At 49.4% G+C, this 20,168-nt stretch overlaps 1 protein-coding gene across 2 annotated transcripts; it reads right to left on the bottom strand.

Moving 5' to 3' along the window:
• Positions 1-4,878: 4,878 nt before the first annotated feature.
• Positions 4,879-19,896, bottom strand: LOC308163235 (RNA-splicing ligase RtcB homolog). Of its 2 annotated transcripts, none has more exons than XM_080537414.1 (12): positions 19,744-19,896; positions 19,353-19,431; positions 19,185-19,252; positions 18,970-19,069; positions 18,715-18,871; positions 15,704-15,860; positions 14,926-15,085; positions 8,136-8,311; positions 7,051-7,239; positions 6,638-6,748; positions 6,251-6,370; positions 4,879-5,467 (listed from the first exon to the last, which is right to left on the bottom strand). In XM_080537414.1, exons 1-12 carry the CDS (start codon positions 19,834-19,836, stop codon positions 5,360-5,362), a joined length of 1,518 nt encoding a protein of 505 aa, XP_080393540.1. In that variant the 5' UTR covers positions 19,837-19,896; the 3' UTR covers positions 4,879-5,359. The 2 variants fall into 2 exon arrangements, with proteins under 2 accessions (XP_080393540.1, XP_080393541.1); XM_080537415.1 differs by lacking the exon at positions 19,744-19,896 and adding an exon at positions 19,607-19,622 and having other exon boundaries at positions 4,880-5,467; positions 19,353-19,504.
• Between the last annotated feature and the right edge of the window lie 272 nt (positions 19,897-20,168).

Here is a 20,168-nt window from a genome sequence, read left to right as displayed (position 1 = left end):
TATGGTAGCCTTTCGACATTGGTCAAGTCCTCAAAGTCTCCCTGGATGTTGGTGATCAGTGGGAAGTATGTGTCCCTGATGTCCTTGTACAGCTGGCAGGTAGTTAAGAATGGCTAAAATCAATATATCTATAGGTTCCCTTCCAATGAAAATGTTAGAAGTTTTCTAAGCGAAGTCTGTCGGTGAAAACAAATTCCACCAACAGTGGTTGTGTGGTAAATCTTTTTATCTTGTACATATTTTATCTTAAGGATACATCTCTTTCTTTGTATGCAGTAGTTCCACAATTGCTACATAATCCCGCAGGAGCACATGACAGGAGTGATACCGACATTAACCACTAGATGGCGAGTTCCTACCACATCTCTTACACCAGTCAATTCCTTTTAAATCCTTGAGAGAGCAGGGGTCCATTTCAGAAAGAGGGATAGAGAATTGGGACCCAGGAAAAAATACACTAAGTTATTTTGGAATGTCTATCTAGAATAGGTCAACTACCGTGCTACAACAACTGGCTTATATAAATCAGAGGTACTTAGTCATTTAAGAACGGTGATTGCGTCATCCTCAGTCATATACTGATCTACATTAGCAGCACACATAATATCTATATTATGAAATATAGAGCAGATTTCCAAAGGCAACTAAGGAAACGACACATACGTCCTCTTAAATATATCAAGAGAAACATCACACTGTCTAGAATTATATTCTCTGCTATATTCCCAAGATTATCTCGTGTCAAGATTCGCTGTCTATACAGACATGCTATACCTACATACAAATATATATCAATATAATGTGGAACTTAAACCAACAGGACACACAAGACTGTATATTGTGGATTGTTCCCTATTTCGGGTTTGATTGGAGAAAGGCTCTTAATGACTATGTTGTGATGTAGATAAAATGTTGATGATGAATGGGGGGGGGGGGCTTTGTGGATTTGACTTTGTAATTAATTAATTAATTTTGCCATTTAGCAGACGCTTTTAATCCAAAGCGACTTACAATTACGAATTACAGGGACATTCCCCCTGGAGTAATTGAGGGCTAAGTGCCTTACTCAAGGGCACACTGGTAGTGGTGTGGTTTCAGGTGGGATTTGAACTCACAACCTTCCGATCACAAGTCCAACTCACTATCCACTACAGACTCAGTGAACACAACCTGGCCATCGAGAAAGGCCGCCACAGGCAGACCTGGCTCCCCAGACCAGACAGACTGTGCACCCACTGCACACAAAACCAGGTGGAAACAGAGCTGCACTTCTTAAGATCTTCACACACCGATGACTTTGCTGGGGCTGCCAGTCATATGTATGGCTCCTCAACAGCAAACCAACTAATCGAAAGCTGGTGGTCATACTTCCGCAAACAGAGGTGTCCTCAACTTTTAAAATATTTCTTACACCCCTAGTAGGGAACACAGTATATCTTAAAATACCCATGGAATTTCATTCGTTCTGATTACTTGGTGGTACATCTAGTTGCTGGAGCATTGATTTCCATTCCACTGAACTGATCAGAAACACCTTAAAACACAGAGGGACCCCTTCTATTTAGTAAATACCTTTTGTATGCAGGTTTTCTGTTGTTTGATGATCATTATGCTAATTCTAAATCCATTACATGGAAATGCATCACCTACAACAAACTACATCTCTAATTTGAGTGTTTTTTCAGATCTCAATTCTGAATGGACCTCATGAATGACCTGAGGGAGAGAGATTTGTTCAGTGGCAGTCATGAGCACACATGCCTAGTGCGGTTTGTGTTCATGGGTGTGCTACAGCGGGACCTTGATGAATGCAGGGAAAAGTGGAACACACACACCATCAGACCTGTTCACCAGTCTCGTTGTCCATCTGGGAAACCAGATGTCATGTACAACCTGCCTCACAGGTTTGGTCAATTAAAATTATTTTTTCATTCTTGTACTTCTACATTCACAAGTACTTCTAATTGTCTAAAATGCAATCAACTGTAGTTGCCTGTTGAGTAGCTTTCAATTGAAATACTTTTCTCTAAAAAATGATTATTTGATACAATGATACATTTATAACAAAATGTTTTAATGAAAATGTACAGTTAGTGTGCCAGTTAACTGTTACCCACAGGTTTGGCGGAACTGACTGTGGGTTCAAAGTCCCACCACATGAACTGGGCCAGTTTGTTTCGGAGTCTACCTACAGTCCATGTGGAGATCAGCATCTCCAGGGACACTTTGAGAACCTGCAGAGAAGGCTTGGTCTGATGCAGGCCTTGACCTGGCAGTCTGGTGTACAGAACTATATCAGACTGAAGAACATGGCTGATATGTCATGATATGTGAGTACACATTTCAAAGAACAAAGTTAACCCTTTAACTACTGAAATCTAGTTAAGCCAGTTTAGTTTACTGTAGTCCAAACCCTGGGGAATTTTGTATCCCAAAGTCCATGTTGTTCTGAAACTCATTGTAATTCATGGCCATCGGTATCTCTATTGTGTTGGTGCAGGTTCTGCTCATTGGGAAGCGTGATGTCCGCAGAAAAAGCAGTTTGGGTGGTGGCTGGATCCCAGAGGGAGGCAGTGCGTCGAGTCCTGTGGCGAACATGAGGATGTCCTGGAGGAAGATTCCTGTTTGTTTCTCTGAAAAAAGTAGATTTAGTTTAGTTGTAAAATATAATATTGACCAATCAACGGTGTGCAGCGTCACACGTCACACGCAGCCTGGCAAAAAGACCCGGATATGAAATTGTAGACCCTGGGGTCGATGTGGAGCTAAAGAAGAGAGCCGACCTGGGACCGAACCGACCTGGGACGACTAATGGAAAAGGGGAAAAGAAGCAGACCGAAGCGGGCTGACCCGGGTCAGCACCGTAGTGGAAAAGCCCCATTAATGACTCACTAATTATAGAACAAAAACAAACCCTCATATAGATCCCACGGTCTGAGTGGGACTCATTTTCAGCTCTGGAGTTTCATGCCTCAGACCGGCCCACTTTAGTTCACAACCGATTACAGTAGCCTATATTAAAATCATGTAATTACAACCGTGGTATTTTAGTCTGTAATAGCGGACTCACTGTTCTCTACAGTCTTCTCTACATTTACAGGATGCTATGTCATGGGTTTGCTTCATTGTTCCCACACTGGTACAACAGCTCACCTGTGCCTTCTACTGTGATAGCAGCAATCCCTTGCTGGACACCACTAGGGTAACCAGGTCCCAACAAACCAAATGTGGGACAAGGAGTATGTTTGTGTGGGACAATGTGGGACACCCTCTCAACAGGCCCGGACCGAACTTTAGGTGCCCCTAGTAGCATCCGCTTCCCCTGGCCGAGTTGAGAGCTATGTCTATCCAATTTTTAAAATATATATGCATTTCCATTCTGTTTCCTATTCTGTTTGGTTTATTCAGTAGCATGCAATAATAGACTATGCAGATAAAAACTTAACAAATAACAAATATATTTTATTTGAATGTGAACCTCACAATATCGTATCTGTATGGAGCAGAAAGTGAAGTCAAAGTGCAGTATCAATTTAGGCTAGTATATTAATAAAGAAAAGTAGCCTGACAGTGTTAGGCCTGTAGATGATTGAGTATGTAGGCAGCCTATCTAGTTAGCTAACTTACCTCCCATTTGCAACATAAATGCATTGACATAGCGGTCAAGGCTAACGCGCGCACACACTAGACGAAAACATAAAACACAACTCTGCACTCATTCAGACAATGACAGTGATAACAGCTGGTTAAGGATGAACCAATTGCCCAAGTCATTTTTCAGTGTTTTACAAAGCCTGAAACTACAGTTTGTTAGCTTTCAAATGTTTTTGAAATCGGATTTTTTTTTAGGACGACACAAGTATTTGAATGTTGGTGCACCTCAGACAGAGACTGGGAGAAAAATCACTCTGCTGCAGCAACAAACGCTATTAACAGCTAGCGGCTAACAGTGGTACATCGCTACGAACGTCTAACTACGTTTTTATAACATCGCACAACATGCTGAGAACATGAACATGCTAAAAACACATAAATAGATGAACACACAGTCCTTGATTTTGAACACATCCTAAAACAAAAGTATGTTTACAAGTAAAGTGGTCACTTACCAGTAGCCTACGGCAAACGAGAACAGTGAATCCAATCCACAAATTATAAGTATTTAGTGATCGTTAAACTGTTGTTTGTTATATCGAGTGGGTACTTGATACTAGATATTGTTGACACAATAAGTTTCACTTTACGAGCCCTTTGAGTCAGCGGGTGGTTCGCACAAGCAGCCAGCTCCCTATATCCACGTGGGGTCGTTGCCATGGGAACATGAATGCTGTTTCCTGATAGGCTGAAGACGTTCCATAGAATCTGGACGTTCTGCTGCAACTGAACATGTCAGCGAACATTGGTTGCGGCGCTTTGTTGCGGCGCTTAGATGGACACTGGCCCCGTGGCCGCGCAAAAGGGGACATCTGGTCACCCTATTTATATGGTATCGGCCCAGAATGGTACCGGCCCAGCCGCCCAGAACGGTATCGGCTTGCAAGTACTACCATGACTGAAAACCGGCCCAGACCGGCCCAAAACCAGACCGGCCCACCGGGAAAACTCCAGATCCTCCCGATTAGCCACCCCGGGCCTGCTCATAGCATAATTGCCTGTCATATTTTGGCCAAATTGAGATCTGCCTAACTCTACTCTCCTAACACTGCTGATTCACTGTGCGTTATTGCCAATGCCGTCAGCCTATCAGAATGCTTGTTACATTCCAAAATCACTATCTGCTCAAGTCATCTCTTTGACAGGCATTTTTGACACTACATACAAAGATGGCTCGGCTGACCACAAGTGAAGCATGACCTAGGCAATTATGCTACGAGGCTAACAATATGATTCTGCAAAGCTGTCAAGTGTAATGAAAAGTGGTACACGGACAGTTAAAAATAACATTATTTAAGAAATATAACAAAGCAACAACTTATCATTTGATGCAATGAATCATAGGTGCTCTTTCTTTTATTACCTGTTTTGTAGCTTAACCCCAAAAGTCCCATTCCACTGCTATCGGCATAAAGGAGGAAAACAAACAAAAACCTACGCCACTCAAACGTCTTAGGAAGATCAATTAAAATATTACGGACTTTCTCTTTCCCCCATCTAATTTGATTGATCAATGTACCAACTGTCAATTGTGTCGAAATCATACGTCATAAGCTAAAAGCTGCTTATGAGGTCAGTCTGTGCAGGCTCCGCTGGCAGACAGTTCCCCCTGTCGTTCCTCGTGCCGACAGTTCACTTCCTTCATGATTTGCTCATGCGCTTCCTGGGTGAAGTGCTAACAGTGTCATTAACGGAGCCGAGCGCCTTAGCCCTTGATGACGGCGATGGGTCGTAGTTTGATGGCCTTCTTGCTAATTCCAGCGTCATGGCAAGTGTTGACGACATCTGTCACATCTTTGTACGACTGAGGTGCCTGGAAACACAGAAAACACCATTAGTGCCTATTCATCACCAAATAGAGTCTGGTAGTACTGGAATACAAGACTGCTATGATTCTAAAAGGGTTATTCCAGAGGTAAATCTTTATTTAAGACTCTAAAGGCCAATTCAGTTCTTTCAGGTTAGTATCTAGTACTACAATAAAACATGTTTACATTTACAATTCAAAGGGCTTTATTGGAATGGGAAACGTATGTTAACATTGACAAAGCAAGTGTGAGAAATAAAAAGAAAAAAAAGAAAGAATGTAATGTACATACAATTAAAGATATACTATATTATACATCAGTTAGTTCCGACTAAGTAATTTGATTGGACAAGAGGTATTCAATGAGTGCCGATATACAGTATAACAGCACTGGGACTTTTAACTATATGTATCACTCCACCACACAGGTGTTCTACTAAATGACCATTAATTAGACTACATGTTTGTGTTCAGGTTACTTCAACAGTCCAGTTGAAGTTCAGTTGCAGAACTATTTTTTGTTGGCGGAGCCAATATAAATGATTAAATAAACAAACAAATCATAATCTGTTGTCGCTTATTACTGTTAACTAATAAATGGTGCTGTAGAACTGTTGTATAAAAGCAATATCACACTTGAGGTCGTGCTGTTATACTGAATATCAGCACGGCTGTGATTGTCTTCGGTGCTCGGCCCGCGGCCGAATCACAGCCGTGCTGATATTCAGTATAACAGCACTCCCTCTCGTGTGATATTGCTTAAATAACTGTCTGGTTTCTCCTGCCTACCTCCTCCATGACCAGTTTGGGCGAGGCCACCCGGATGGCGATGCCCTTGTCTGCCAGCTTGTCCAACACGTCCTGGAAGTCAAAGTTCCTGCGGGCTTTGGCCCGTGACAGGGCACGACCCTGAAAGCACAACGGTGAGTTGAACCACTCGTACACACAACCTTTTAGTTCTTGTGATGGGTAAATAGGTCAGAAGTAAATGGTGAAAAAACGTTTTGTTAGGTTGAAAACGATTGACAGTGGCTATTGGGAACTCTAGCAAGCAACATGTTCAACATCGGCCGATCAAAGGGTGATGCGGTGAATAACTGATTGATTCGTCGGAAAGAACAGATAGAGAGAGAGAGAGAGAGAGAGAGAGGCGTAGAGGCCTTGGGTGATGCTTACCGCGCCATGGCAGGTGGTGCCAAAGGTCTCAGTCATGCCCTGTTCTGTGCCTGTCAACACATAGCTGCAGGTGCCCATAGTCCCCCCGATCAACACAGGCTGCCCTGTGAGCTGGCGGAAGATAGAAACAGAGACTGAGGTTTAGTTGATACGGTTTTGGCAAGTATAACGTAAACATTGTTTTTCAAATGTTGCTCACAAATTAAGCAATGACTTAACCAAGCTCTGCAGCATCCCAGGATGTCCTAGAACATCCTTACCTAGCGACCATTCTAGACTATTCCACAGCACTAGAACATCCTTACCTAGCGACCATTCTAGACTATTCCACAGCACTAGAACACCTGGCCTACCTAGTGACTATTCTAGACTATTCTCTAGAGGTGTCAGGTGACTGTAGTAGTTGCCGGTACCTGGTAGTCGACGGCGATGAGGGGGTGGTGCGGGGGGAAGGCCCGGGTGGAGCCCTTGCGGTGCACCAAGAGGGTCTTCTGCCGGCCGTCCACCATGTGCTCCTCCACCTTGGCGATGTTGTGGGACACGTCGTAGATGACGTGCATGTCCAGGTCGTCGGGCGTGGTGGTGAACACCTTGGCGAAGGCCTGAGGGGGACGGGAGGACCAACAACCGCACCAAGGAGATGTTACACCGACACACCCACGGCGATGACCACCTCAGACCTCTGAGTACATAGGTAGTGTGTGCTGTACACTTCTGACACGTTTCAACTCGCGCGGATAGACATTGGCGTTTTTCGTCTGCGTCTAAAATGTCTGCTTTTGACCTTTGAGTGCTAACGGGTGCATCTTGGTATTCTAGCTTTTTACATTTTTGGGTCATTAAAGGTAGACTCTGGGATATGACGTCAGGCCAGGAAGTCCCAGCAACTTCTACCAGAGATATTCACTTCATTACTCTATTCACTTTATTACTGTAGGATTACTTATTTTACTTATTATTATTATTATTATAGTGATTTTGTATCTGAATGCTGCAATGCCAATGTTGAGGAACCAAAGCCAAAGAATTTTACCTGTGTACAGTGAGATGTACAGTGAGATGTAAAAGCGATTCTGACTCTGATATTAATACGTGAACAACGACACCGGGTGGCTCCTCTCATTTCTCCTCTCAGGCCAACACCCTGCCAAAATGTAAATTTAGGCCCTCAAAACTCACCTCTTCCAGCTCACCTTCACCAGTTAACCCTCTCCCCCTCCCCTTCCCATGTGTCCCCAGCACTACCTTAATTAGGCCCCTATAAATTATTTTATTACATTTTTTGTTTCTTTTTATTATTACTACTCGATGTTTTCAGTTTGTAAAGCGTCTTTGAGTGTCTAGAAAAGTGCTATATAAGTCTAATGTAGTATTATTATTATTATTGTTTACTGATCGGCTCCGTTTTCTGGTAGCGCTGCCCGCCCCTTTCCCCCGTGGACGTCACGTCCCAGAATCGACCCTCCGTCGACCACGGCCCCCCCATCGTCTGCTGTACCTGTCTGGTGAGGAAGGTCATGGAGGAGCGGTTGACCCAGGCGTAGTTGCCGGCGGCGGCCATGCCCTTCAGGTAGTCCTGGCCCTCCTCCGACGTGATGCGAGCGCAGGCCAGCTGGCGGTCGTTCACCGCAATCTTGTCCCGCTTCATGGCCTTCTCCATGGCAACAAGGGCGTCTACAAAATGTAGGCGTCCAGAAATATCCCCCCGTTAAAAAAACTCCTCACGCTTACAACCCCGGGGTAAATATGTTACTAGTTTATGAACACAGCCCAGGCACACTGTCTTGAGATGAACAACAACAACATCAGTTTGTGGTGATTCACATTAACAAAACATTCACCAAGAAGGGTTTGTACCTTTAAGAGTGGGGGTTAAAGGGGCAAGGGTTTCCGGTTCCGGGTGAGTTATTGTGGTTGTCACTGAGAGTGTATGTTAGCATGTAGCAGAAGTGAGAGAAGTAAACATTCCCGACTCCAACCTACGTCTGTCGTCTCTTTGTTGCACTTCCCACATTGGTGACCCTGACGAAAGCGAACGAGATGTCTGTCAACGAGAACGCTGGTAACGCCGCCGCGTTGCCCCCAGCTCCCGCACCGGACTATGCTAACATATACGCTGCAACCGTCAAGCTGCCCGACTTTTGGCAGCAGAACCCACGGGCGTGGTTTCACCACATAGAAGCCCAATTCCGGCTGAGAGGGATAACGCAGGATGGGACTAAATATTTCCATGTGGTGTCTGCGTTAGATGCTTCGACAACGGCGCGCGCGATGATGCTGTTAGAGGATCCACCGGCTGTCGGCATGTACGGTGCATTGAAGACATTCCTGCTGAAACTTTATGAGCTGTCAGAATTAGAGAAAGCAGACCGCCTGCTGTCACTCAATGGCCTCGGCGACGGCAAACCGTCGGAGTTGATGGAGAGAATGTTGTCGGTGCTGGGATCAGCTGATCCCTCGTTCTTGTTTACACACATTTTCCTGCGGCAGCTCCCGGCGCCTGTGCGCACAGCACTGGCCAGTTCCCCCCTCTCCTCCACCAAGGATTATCGTTCTCTGGCTGCGGAGGCCGACAGGGTGTACCTCGCTAACCGGCAGCAGTTTATCCATGCGCTGCTGCCCCACCCAGACCACTTGACCCCACCTCCACCCCTGGAGGACTATACAGACACCGCGGCCGCGGTGACGGCCCGCCGCCAAGCCGACGACGGGCTCTGTTACTACCATGCAAGGTTTGGGTCCAAGGCCAAGCAGTGTCGCAAGCCATGCAGTTTCAGGGTACAGGGAAACGCCAGGGCCGGCGCTCATTAGCGGCTATGGGCGCCGGCCGTGACTGCAAGCTGTTGTTCGTCGCCGACTCCTTATCTGGCCGGCGGTTGCTGGTCGACTCAGGCGCTCAACGCAGCATCCTGCCAGCGCAGGCAGTGGACACCATGGCCGGCGGACACGGCCCCCAGATGGACGCCGCTAATGGCACACCCATACGAACATTTGGCATCAGGTATGTGGAAGTGTGTTTTGGCGGGCGCCGTTTCGGCTGGGACTTTGTTATGGCTGCTGTATCCACACCACTTCTGGGCGCGGACTTCCTCTGTGCTTTTAACCTGCTGGTGGATATTAAGAACTGTCGCCTGATCGATGCCCTCTCTTTTGCTTCGTACCCCTGTACGCTGGGGGGGGCGGGAGCGCTTTGCCTGGCAAACACGCTGGCCACCGGGGATCCATATCAACGCCTGCTCGCCGGTTTCCCTGACCTCACTACACCCACGTTCTCAGCGGAGGTGGCTAAGCACGGCGTAGAGCACCATATCACCACCGTGGGCCCCCCAGTCTATGCCCGGGCCCGACGCCTCGACGCGGCCAAGCTTGCAATCGCCAGAGGGGAGTTTTCGACCATGGAGCGACTCGGCATCGTGCGCCGCTCAAAGAGCCCGTGGGCTTCCCCCCTACATATGGTGACTAAGGCCGACGGGGGTTGGCGCCCCTGCGGCGATTTCCGTCGCCTGAATAACGCCACAACCCCCGACCGGTACCCCGTTCCACACATACAGGACTTCTCTGCCCACCTGGCGGGGGCCGTCATTTTTTCCAAGGTGGACCTGGTGCGCGGGTACCACCAGGTGCCGGTCCATCCGCAGGATGTGCCAAAGACGGCTGTCATCACACCCTTTGGACTTTTCGAGTTTCTGCGAATGCCTTTTGGCCTCAAAGGGGCGGCGCAGACGTTTCAGCGCATGATGGACTCTGTGCTCCGAGACATGCCATTCATGTTTGTTTACCTGGATGACATTCTGGTGGCCAGCGCGTCCATGGAGGAGCACATGACACATCTCCGGCAGTTGTTTGAGCGGCTCAGGGCCCACGGCCTCATTGTAAACCCAGCCAAGTGCCAGTTCGGGCAGTCATCCATCACCTTCCTCGGACACCATGTCGCTCCGCAGGGAGCCGCCCCTCTTCCCGCCAGAGTGGAGGCCATCACCAGTTTCCCCCGTCCCCGCACGATACAGTCTCTACAAGAGTTCCTGGGCATGGTGAATTTTTACAACCGTTTTATTCCCCATGCCGCCCACCTCATGCGTCCCTTGTACGAGACCCTGCGGGGAAAAGGGCCCAAGGACGTGTTGGACTGGTCCCCGGAGATGGACAAGGCTTTCGGGGCTGCTAAGAACGCGCTGGCTAACGCTGCTCTACTGGCGCACCCGTCTCCCACGGCCCCGGTCGCCCTCACGACGGACGCCTCTGACTATGCAGTGGGGGCGGTGTGCGAGCAGTGGGTGAACGGGGCTTGGCAGCCGCTGGCCTTCTTCAGCAAACAGCTCCGCGACAACGAGCGCAAGTACAGCACCTTTGACAGGGAACTGCTGGGTCTTTTCCTGGCCACCAGACACTTTAGATTCCTGTTAGAGGGCCGCCAGTTCACCGCCTTCGTGGACCACAAGCCACTGACATTCTCCATGGCCAAGACCTCGGAGCCATGGTCTGGGCGTCAGCAGCGTCAGCTCTCGGCGATCTCCGAGTTCACCACGGACATCCAGCACTTGGCGGGCAAGGACAACTTCGTCGCCGACTGCCTCTCACGGGCGGTCGTCGGGTCTGTTCACTTAGGACTCGACTATGCCGCCATGGCGGCGGACCAAGCCGCAGACTCTGACATTCAGGCCTACCGGGTCGCTCCTACTGCACTGCAGCTGGAGGACGTGGTGTTCGACGCGGCCAAAGCCACTCTCCTCTGCGACGTCTCCACCGGCCAACCACGTCCTATGGTGCCGGCTGCCTGGCGGCGCAGGGTTTTCAACACCATCCACGGCCTTTCCCACCCGGGGGTGAAAGCCTCGGCTAAATTGGTGGGGATTAAGTTTGTTTGGCCTGGCCTCCGGAGGGACGTTAGAACCTGGGCTGGCTCGTGTGTGGCATGTCAGCGCGCTAAGGTGCACCGCCATACCAAAGCCCCTTTGGCACCGTTTGTGGTGCCAGAGAGGCGTTTTGACCACGTGCATGTGGACCTGGTAGGCCCCCTGCCCCCGTCTCACGGATATACCTACCTCCTCACCATGGTGGACCGGACCACCAGGTGGCCAGAAGCTGTTCCCCTGGCCTCTACTACGGCAGCGGAGGTGGCCCGGGCGTTCATTGGGTGCTGGGTGGCCCGCTTTGGCACACCAGGTGACATCACGAGCGACAGGGGCCCCCAGTTCACCTCGGAGCTCTGGACTACGGTTGCTGAGCACCTGGGGGTGAAGATCCACCGCACTACGGCGTACCACCCGCAGGGCAATGGACTTTGTGAGCGGTTCCATCGGGACATGAAGGCCGCTCTTCGGGCCAGCCTGATGGACAGTGGCTGGGTGGACCGCCTCCCGTGGGTCATGCTCGGTCTTCGCTCTGCCCCCAAAGAGGATCTCCAGGCCTCGTCCGCCGAGCTGGTGTATGGCCAGCCACTGCGGGTTCCTGGGGAGTTTCTTCCAGAGGCTGCAGCTCCCTGGTCGGCCGCCTCTCATAGAACGGTGTTCCGGGGCATTGTGAATGACCTCGTCCCCATTCCGACATCACGTCACTGCCTCCCCCAGTCCTACGTCCCCAGGGACCTGCCATTGGCTAAGTACGTGTTCATCCGACACGACAGCCATCGGGCTCCACTGCGGCCCCCCTACGACGGGCCCTTCCGTGTCCTGGAGGCGGGCGCTAAGCACTTTGTGGTGGACATGGGGGGCAGGTCAGAGCGGGTCGCTATAGACCGTCTCAAGCCTGCTCACTTGAACATTGACGAGCCAGTTCAGTTGGCCCTACCCCCGCGGCGGGGGCGGCCCCCTACCCCAACCTCTGTCCCTGCCCCAACCTCTGTCCCTGTCCCAACCTCTGTCCCTGCCCCAGTCCCTTCCATGGCCCGGGCTCCAGCTCCAGTTCCAGTTCCAGCTCCAGTTCCAGTTCTCACCCTTAATCCCCCTCCTGCAAAGCGCAGCCGTTTCGGCCGCTTGATCCGCCCCCCGCCACGTTAACTGTAGTACTGTTCATGGATTGCCTGTTCAGTGGGACTTTTAATGGTTATCTTGGTTTTTTGTACCTTCTGGGTTGGTGAATTCTGGGGGGGCCTGTGTGGTGATTCACATTAAGAGACATTCACCAAGAAGGGTTTGTACCTTTAAGAGTGGGGGTTAAAGGGGCAAGGGTTTCCGGTTCCGGGTGAGTTATTGTGGTTGTCACTGAGAGTGTATGTTAGCATGTAGCAGAAGTGAGAGAAGTAAACATTCCCGACTCCAACCTACGTCTGTCGTCTCTTTGTTGCACTTCCCACAAGTTCATATTATTTCAGTTTGAAATAACAGCCACATAAATTGACCCAAGAACAAGAAGTTAACCTAAAACAATAATACACACATACACACATACACACACATGCCATCACAATCATTTAGAATCTCTGAATTTAGAATGTTTGGTTGCTGAAATATGATTTGAAAATATACACATTTGACTCATTGCCATAGAAACTAAGAATTATAAAGATGCAATTACTTTTGAATATGTTGATGTCACAATCAATCCTAGCAACTTCAGCAGAATGTTTGAGATTAGAATGTTTGGTTGATAGGCAGCAATGTTGAATGGAATTCAGTTTTGGTGGCTACAACCCCAAGACTAGACCTGTGACTTATTTCTACAAGCTAAAATTCCACATTTTTCAAAAATGAGCGTCCATACTCAACAAGTTGACCGTTCTGCCACACTCCAGGTGCTCTCTGCTGCAGGGGAGGGAGGCAGGTGTGCAACCAAGCCTCGGCTCACATCTCCAGTGAGTACCTCTCTCTCGCCCAAAACTCTCTACAACTCTCTAAGTATTTGTAAAACTGCATAATTTGTGAAGATATTACATTGTAACAAGAATTATTCAGAAATGTATCATGACTTCTTCTACAGCCTCCCTCTCCTCAGCCTCACACACCTGTGCAGGCAGCCGCCCCTGGTCTCCCACCCTGGGACACCTGGCTGAACTGGGAGCAGCGGTTCAGACACAACATGACCGTGCTCCAGCACCACTGCTACCAGATCATGCACGACCATAACCTTTCTGAGCAGGATATGGGTCGTCTGGTCCACATCTACAAGGGAATGATGTCCAGGGCTTTGAGTGACCACCAGAGAGATAGAGGCCATCATTCGTTCAGTAGCATTGCTGAAGAAGAGGAAGGCCAGACTTATGGAGGAGGAGGAGGAGGAGGTGGAGCCTCCAAGGAAAAGGCAGAAACAGGAAGTCGTTTCCGGGGTTCCAGATTTGGCTGAGGAGATAGACTTCCTGTGTCTGAGACTTGGGTCCCTCACCCTCTGATTGACAGCTTGACCCCTCCTCCACTTTGAATGGACTGAACTCATGTGTTGAATTATTATTTATATGTTTTGAAAAAGTAGTATAGTAGAGGTAGTACTAAGATAAGATAAGATGGTAAGTAACACATACACATACACACTCACACACACACACACACAAACTGTGTGGGCATGATGACACACACACACGCACGCTACACACACAAACTGTGTGGGCATGAAGACACACACACACCCACACACAAACTGTGTGGGCATGATCACACACACACACACACAAACTGTGTAGGCATGATGACGATGACACACACACACACACACACACACACACACAAACTGTGTGGGCATGATCACACACACGCACACGCGCACACACACGCACGCGCGCACACACACACACACACACACACACACACACACACACACACACACACACACACACATACCAGGGTATATACTTCTGGGAGAATCTTGAGGTTAATTTCAATACCTCTCTAAGACTTTTTAAAGACCTTGTCAATATCTTTCCAGACCTCACCGCCACTTCAAGCTGTAACCGTTTACATCAGTGACACCTTTAACTTAACAGTTTTAGTTTGCAATAGACTAGACCACTATCATACAACAGAATTTCACGAACTTTTACCAAAAAGAAATAGGACTCAAACTCTTTGGACAGAGTCTAATTCAGAAAAATACCAACAAAATTCAAGACCTCATAAAATCGTGATAAGACTTTTTATCAACTTTTAATACTTTTCAAGACACCGCGGATACCCTGAATATATCCTGGGTCCCCTTAACCGGGATGGGAGAGCGTCATCGTGCACCGAGACCAGCTTGGCTGACAACATTGTGCGCTTTTCTGTGAAAATGTACGCTGGGCTGGCAGGGGAAAGAAAGAATGCCGAACGGTGCCACGTGCATTATGGGAAATGTTAGCGGAGGAAAGAGGGGGGGCTCACCTGTGGCCACCTGGTGCCCCAGTCCTCTGCTGCCGCTGTGGATCATCACACACACCTGGCCCTTGTGGTCGATGCCCATCTTCTTGGCGGCGTAGTCGTCGTAGATCTCCTCCACCACCTGGATCTCGGCGTAGTGGTTCCCCGCCCCTAACGTTCCCAGCTGGACGAGACGAAGGGGTGGGGGTGGGGGTGGGGGGGCACAGCGTTTGTAGGAGAACGCAGTGTGGAACGTGTAGACAGTTCGACGGTATAGGGTGTCGTATATTCCGATGTGCACAGGTTTAGGCCCTTGTGTGTATAAGGTGTGAGGTGGGTTGTGGAGGTGTTATAAGGTGTGAGGTGGGTTGTGGAGGTGTTATAAGGTGTGAGGTGGGTTGTGGAGGTGTTACCTGAGGCACCTTGTGTGTATAAGGTGTGAGGTGGGTTGTGGAGGTGTTATAAGGTGTGAGGTGGGTTGTGCAGGTGTTATAAGGTGTGAGGTGGGTTGTAGAGGTGTTACCTGAGGCACCTTGTGTGTATAATGTGTGAGGTGGATTGTGGAGGTGTTATACGGTGTGAGGTGGGTTGTGGAGCTGTTATGAGGTGGGTTGTGGAGGTGTTATATGGTGTGAGGTGGATTGTGGAGGTGTTATAAGGTGTGAGGTGGGTTGTGGAGCTGTTATGAGGTGGGTTGTGGAGGTGTTATACGGTGTGAGGTGGATTGTGGAGGTGTTATAAGATGTGAGGTGGGTTGTGGAGGTGTTATAAGGTGTGAGGTGGGTTGTGGAGGAGGTGGTACCTGAGGCAGGCCCCTCTTCTTGGCCTTGGAGGAGACCTTGTTGGGGTCGGCCTGGAGCATGCGGCCGTACTCTTCGCAGTGCTCCTTGTCCTCGGCCCAGGCGTAGCCCTCCCTCAGGGACCAGTCCACCCCCATCTCCAGGGCCTCCTCCAGGTCCCTGCAGCATCACACACGGCATGTCAACACCACACACGGCATGTCAACACCACCACACGGCATGTCAACACCACACACGGCATGTCAACACCACACACGGCATGTCAACACCACGCACGGCATGTCAACACCACGCACGGCATGTCAACACCACGCACGGCATGTCAACACCACGCACGGCATGTCAACACCACGCACGGCATGTCAACACCACGCACGGGATGTCAACACCACACACAGCATGTCAACACCACACACGACATGTCAACACCACGCACGGGATGTCAACACCACACACAGCATGTCAACACCACGCACGGGATGTCAACACTACACACAGCATGTCAACACCACACACGACATGTCAATAGGGTTGGGTACCGTTTGGGTTTTATCCGGTACCGGTACCTAACCGATACTTTCAAAACGGTACCGGTACCAAAACGGTACTTAATTCGGTACTTTTGATTTTTAAAAATGATATATATATATATATAATAATAACACGGTCGACAACATTAAACAGCTTTTCACTTTTTTATTGCTGAGGCACAATATATATTAGTTAAATATACACTCAAATTAAAATAAATGAAAATAAAACTCCTGAGCCTTGGGGACTCCATTAAGCTGGGGGTGCCTATCGTTGGTACTGATGTCGAATACGAGTACACACTTGTTCGGCAGCCCCTCAAGGACATCAGAATATTCTTAGAAAAGGGATCTAGTGAAGAGGCCTGCATAGCCCCCAGAACCAAGAAGACCAAGAGGAAATATAACTCTGATGAACTGGAGCCCTCCACCTCGTCAAAATCCAAACTCTGTTGCCGCTCAGCTACTACTACTCCCCTCCCCCTCTCTGGTCCATGACGATTCATTTTTCAGACACAGTAGTAGGATAAGGACATATCTACATGATATATACATGATCTGACACAGTACCCGAATATCAAGAGATCCCCGATCATGTTGTCCACCTCGCAGAGCGCAGCCACACATCCGCACAACGTCATCAACAGACGCGTCGAATCCTGGAGTGTGCACTGTCCAATCAAAGGCTTGCGTTCGTAAACTCGCTCTGAGAGCGTCGCAGCGCACACTGGGCCCGACGTCATAAGGGGAGCAAGTCATTTGATTGGACAGAAGGCATTCCACGAGTGGTGATCAGAATTCCAGAACAAGTTTACGGAACGCACCCATAAGTCAAGCGTCGCGTTACGCCAACCCGCTAGCGGAAGTTGCTATTAGCAACCTTCTCGTTATCCTTCCGTACTCGCTGCTTTCACTGAGTGGAAATTTAACAGGCGATGTGACGTCGCGAGATAGAAAAGTACCGAAATGAGGCACCGAAATCTCCTTTGCGATTCGGTACGGGTACATACCGAATGTAAAGTAACCGGTACCTACCGGTACCGATTTTCGGTACCCAACCCTACATGTCAACACCACGCACGGGATGTCAACACCACACACAGCATGTCAACACCACGCACGGCATGTCAACACCACGCACGGCATGTCAACACCACGCACGGCATGTCAACACCACGCACGGCATGTCAACACCACGCACGGGATGTCAACACCACACACAGCATGTCAACACCACACACGGCATGTCAACACCACGCACGGCATGTCAACACCACGCACGGGATGTCAACACCACAACACGGCATGTCAACACCACGCACGGCATGTCAACACCACACACGGGATGTCAACACCACACACAGCATGTCAACACCACGCACGGCATGTCAACACCACGCACGGGATGTCAACACCACACACAGCATGTCAACACCACAACACGGCATGTCAACACCACGCACGGCATGTCAACACCACACACAGCATGTCAACACCACACACGGCATGTCAACACCACGCACGGCATGTCAACACCACAACACGGCATGTCAACACCACGCACGGCATGTCAACACCACAGACACGGCATGTCAACACCACGCACGGCATGTCAACACCACGCACGGGATGTCAACACCACACACAGCATGTCAACACCACACACGGCATGTCAACACCACGCACGGCATGTCAACACCACGCACGGGATGTCAACACCACAACACGGCATGTCAACACCACGCACGGCATGTCAACACCACACACGGGATGTCAACACCACACACAGCATGTCAACACCACAACACGGCATGTCAACACCACACACAGCATGTCAACACCACGCACGGCATGTCAACACCACGCACGGGATGTCAACACCATACACAGCATGTCAACACCACACACGGCATGTCAACACCACGCACGGCATGTCAACACCACAACACGGCATGTCAACACCACGCACGGCATGTCAACACCACAGACACGGCATGTCAACACCACAGACACGGCATGTCAACACCACGCACGGCATGTCAACACCACGCACGGCATGTCAACACCACAACACGGCATGTCAACACCACGCACGGCATGTCAACACCACAGACACGGCATGTCAGCGCCACACACAGCAGGTCAACGCCACACACGGCATGTCAACACCAGACACAACAAACACACAACTACCATGTGTCCACACAACAAACACACAACTACTTGTGGCGACTAAGGTTGGGGTCTATCTATCGGGGACACAGCTACAGCCTTCCCTCCCACCTTGAAGCGGGCCACTGATGTAACAGTGGTGTAAGCAAGACTCACTCAAGACAGGCTGGGTGCAACTGGTAATGAAGGCTAAGGGATTTACCGCCAGCCAGGGCAATGAACGACTTCCCTGACAGCTCCTTGGGCTCTGCCCCCCCCGCCCCCCCTCCCCCCCTCCCCCCCTCCCCCTGGTTTAAACAGTGGGTGCTTACTTGGCGTTCATGGGGATGACCCCCTTGGAGCCCACCCCCACGGGGATGTGGTCGAACAAGGCCTGGGCCAGCTGCTCCTTCACCGGCTGCACGTCCCCCTCGTCCAGGTTGGTCCTCAGCAGACGCACGCCGCAGTTGATGTCAAAACCGACGCCACCTGCACAGAACCCAGAGGCACACACAGGATGGCACGAGGGACACTGTGTGTGTGTGTGTGTGTGTGTGTGTGTGTGTGTGTGTCACAAACCAACGTACCTGGGGACACTACAGAATTGGGGTCGCTCATGTCGAAGGCAGCCATGTTTCCGATGGCGAATCCATACCCAGAGTGGACATCCGGAAGGCCGATGGATTTCTGAGGACGACATTGAATTTGGAAGTGATATTAGAACACGACCTTTACATGATTAACCAGCAAGTAGCACCCATCTTCACCAGCGAATTCAATGCTGCGTAGTAGCGCTACTTACGTGTACTATTCCAGGCAGAGCTGCGACGTTCCCGATCTGTTTCATGGCAGGGAGGAACCCACCGAAACCTGGTTTTGAAATAAACAAAACAATCAGTCAAATACAAACACAGAGAAACACACGATAACATAACAGCTCTTGTCTTGACAGGGTGGTCGTCTTGTTTACCTCCTCCTCGACAACCGTTCCGTAGTTCCTCAAACATCAGTTTCTCAAGGGGATCGTTGACATAGAACAGTCCTTCCACCTGTCAGTTGAGACACAGATGTTTCATATCAGCTGCCAAGTCACACGGTGCGTCTACTCTCCGCCATGGCCAGCTGTCAAGACAAGTCAGCTTTTGTCATAATAAAAAGATGCACAATGGTGCAGAAAACTACCGTCCAGTTTAAACGAAGAATGCAAAACCTATCATATCCAACCGTGTAGAAGTTGTCCAGCTCGTATTCTGTCCACGTCTGATGTGATGCACATGTGCCGCTAACCGGCTGGCTCGTTTTAAAGCATACATCATGTATTACATGGATATCAATTCATTCCTAGTTTAGCAGCTTCTCACCTGCATGTTCGGGACGAACCCTTTCTTTATACGCCAGGTGTTCTTGCCAACCTTATCCAGATACTGTAACTCGTCGTTGTAAGTTCGACTCATTTTGCTCTTATAACATAAGTTGGATATTTCACAGATATGTCACCAGTGCCAGATCCCAGATCTGTGTTCCGTGAGCTGAAATAGCACGACTCCGCCCACCTACTTCCGGTCGACGGACACGACGTCTGGAAATGAGGATTTCTTCCAAATAAAAGCGCCCGAGTTAAACTCCATTTAGCATGTGTGACAATGTTCGGACTATTCTGAAAATGTTAAAACTATATTCTGAAAATGTTAAATAAATGTCAACGTTGACACAATCGCTAATCAAATTCGGGGAGTAATCCCAGAAAAGACATGACATTTTTCACAATAAAAGTCGGACCATCGGT

This window comes from Nansenia antarctica (assembly GCF_963989245.1).
Source record: "Nansenia antarctica genome assembly, chromosome: 8".
NCBI lineage: Eukaryota > Metazoa > Chordata > Actinopteri > Argentiniformes > Microstomatidae > Nansenia > Nansenia antarctica.
Note: the sequence above shows the minus strand (reverse complement) of the source record. Positions and strands in the feature narration are given on the sequence as shown.